The sequence below is a fragment of the Galeopterus variegatus genome, unplaced genomic scaffold (genome assembly GCF_000696425.1).
Source record: "Galeopterus variegatus unplaced genomic scaffold, G_variegatus-3.0.2 Scaffold5728, whole genome shotgun sequence".
In the NCBI taxonomy this organism is placed as follows: domain Eukaryota; kingdom Metazoa; phylum Chordata; class Mammalia; order Dermoptera; family Cynocephalidae; genus Galeopterus; species Galeopterus variegatus.
In genome coordinates this window covers 39,727-42,090 of record NW_007731839.1, presented here as the reverse complement: position 1 = coordinate 42,090, position 2,364 = coordinate 39,727, and the positions used below count along the sequence as shown (strand labels likewise).

Genomic DNA, 2,364 nt, shown 5'->3' with positions numbered 1-2,364 from the left:
AGTCGACAAACCAGTCTGTTGATTAGTCCTCAAAGGCTGCCTGTCTTTCCTCTGCTCCTTCACCTGTGAAGCAGTCAGAGGAGGTTGCTTCACTCTGCTCTTGCTTGTGGTGTCCACCTGGATGAAGTCATGGACGGGCCCACAGTACAGTCTTCTGATGCTCCAGAAGGGCAATCGTTTTCCGTGCTTCTTCCTTCTCCAAACCCGATGTCCAATCAGTGACCAAGTCCTGTTGACTCTCTTTCTTAAACACCTCTTGAATTCATTGACTTATGTCCGTCCTCACTGCCATCTCCCTAGGTCAGCCACCATCCCACTTGCCTAAGACAGACTGGCATGTCTGCCACCAGTGTCACAGTTCTCTATTCATTCTCCGTAGGACAGCCAGTAAAATGTAAATAACATAATGCTTGCTGGGTTCTCAGTGTGCCTCTCCATCCCCTGCCATCGCCATTACAATAAAGTCCAGACTCCTTTGTGTGGCTGACTTGGCATTTACTTTTCCTCTACCTAGAACATTCTCCCCTCTCTACCTAGTTCCTATTCATTGTTTATTTCTTCCAAGATGTCACTTACCCCCAGGACTCTTGCCTGAGGCCCCAAGCCTTGTTGAGTGTGTTGCTTACAGGTTCCCACAGTTCCCTGTACTTTACCCTTCAGAGCACTTACTATATTACATGGTAATAAGGTCTATATTCTCTCGTTAGACTGTAAGTTTATTTCCATATATAATACCATGTCTAGCACATATGTTAATAATTAACATTTGTCATGGGTCCTTGCAATTTAAAAAGCATTTTCATATACAGTATCTTATTAGCTCTCCCAACAGCACTGCTCAGTAGATGTTATTACAAACAGACAGAAGCATCAATAGATTGACATTTTCCCAAACAAACAGAGTAATGAGATCTGGGGCTAGATTTGGAACAACAGTGACCAAGATGGATTATGCTAAAATCTAGAAAAAAGGGAAAGAGGTCACTCTGTTGCATGTACTGTGTAAAGTATTGGCATATTTGCAAAAGTCCTATAATTTCTATGTCATTGTGAAAGCACATGAAAGCTGTTTAGCTTATTTTATTCAAGTTTCCTTTGAATTAAGAATGCAGAGTGTTATATTCCAGAATGATTATTTTTCTCATTTTAAAAACATTCTTTATGATAAAAGACCAACATTTTATAAAAAGTGATTTGATTTTTTGCTTATTTTTATTTATGTAGCTTAAATTTGAAGTACAATTTGTGATTTATTCAAAGCTAATATTTATAATCCCAGGGTATTTTCTCCTTAACAGAAATATAATCAGCTTCCATCCTACACGTCTCAGTTGCATGCACCAAAAGAATGCACCCTAATATTAATCCTACTAGATGGCTGCAAGATGACTTTTTAGCTTATCCACTTTGGAGAGTGTTGTACCTTTCATGATTTTTATTTTGGATAAGTAAGAATTTATATTGCTTAATAAAAAGGTGAATTCTGAAGTTTCGTGTTGATTTTCATGTTTCCCATAAATTCAGTTTTTATCACTTAGAATATTTGTCTTTGAGTCATAATGCTCTTCAGCATTGTATTGTTCACAAAACAAAGCTAGATCTGATGGGAATATGGTAGGCTCATGGTATAAACTACTAGTAGGCTCATGGTATAATCCTGGCTTTGAGTGACTGCCCTATTTCACTATTCCTGTGTGAAATTATTTTGTACAATAGTTTGGAGGAATCATTGTTTTTGTGTGTAATTTATTGGTGTGCACTTTCTACCAAACAGGTTGATGTCCGAAAATCCACCCCCTCTATGGTTGATCGGCTTCAAAGGCAGATAATCATAGCTGACTGTCAAGTTTACCTGGCTGTGCTTTCGTTTGTAAAACAAGAATTGTCAGGTATGCTGACACATTATTTTTAATGGCTTCAGCTTTTCAGTGGACACAATTGTTAATACTCTTGTTTTAGAACACCTCATATTTCAGTCTGAAAACATGTGGCTCCTCTTTGGGGCATGCTACTGATTTATTACTGGGGAAATTGCGATTATAAGTGCTTAATGTATGTTCAACAGAGTCGTTTTAGTCCCTAAGTCTGTGTTTCATCCTCTTGTCTCAAGATGATTCTGTCATACTTAGAGAAATTACCCTTGTCTTTTATATGTATGTAGATATACAATACTTTTCCTTTATGGGAATCAAGTTGTGATAATAATCTTTAAATTGAAATATAGTTGATTGAAATTTAATGTTTTCAGGAAATCATTATTGAAGGCCTGAGCACCTTCAATGATTTCAATTATGTTAGGAAATCATGAAAGATTTCCTAATATACTTGAATGACGTGCATTTTTACAACCTTTAGTTAGGGATA

At 37.1% G+C, this 2,364-nt stretch overlaps 1 protein-coding gene across 1 annotated transcript in view; it reads left to right on the top strand.

Moving 5' to 3' along the window:
* The window catches only part of LOC103605315 (tetratricopeptide repeat protein 39C-like), a gene marked incomplete at its 3' end in the record, with an annotated part of 23,706 nt that overhangs the window by 2,772 nt on the left and 18,570 nt on the right, over positions 1-2,364 (top strand). Inside the window, exon 3 of the mRNA XM_008589890.1 lies at positions 1,775-1,889. Coding sequence (XP_008588112.1) covers positions 1,775-1,889 — 115 coding nt within the window. The remainder of the gene's footprint in view (positions 1-1,774; positions 1,890-2,364) is intronic.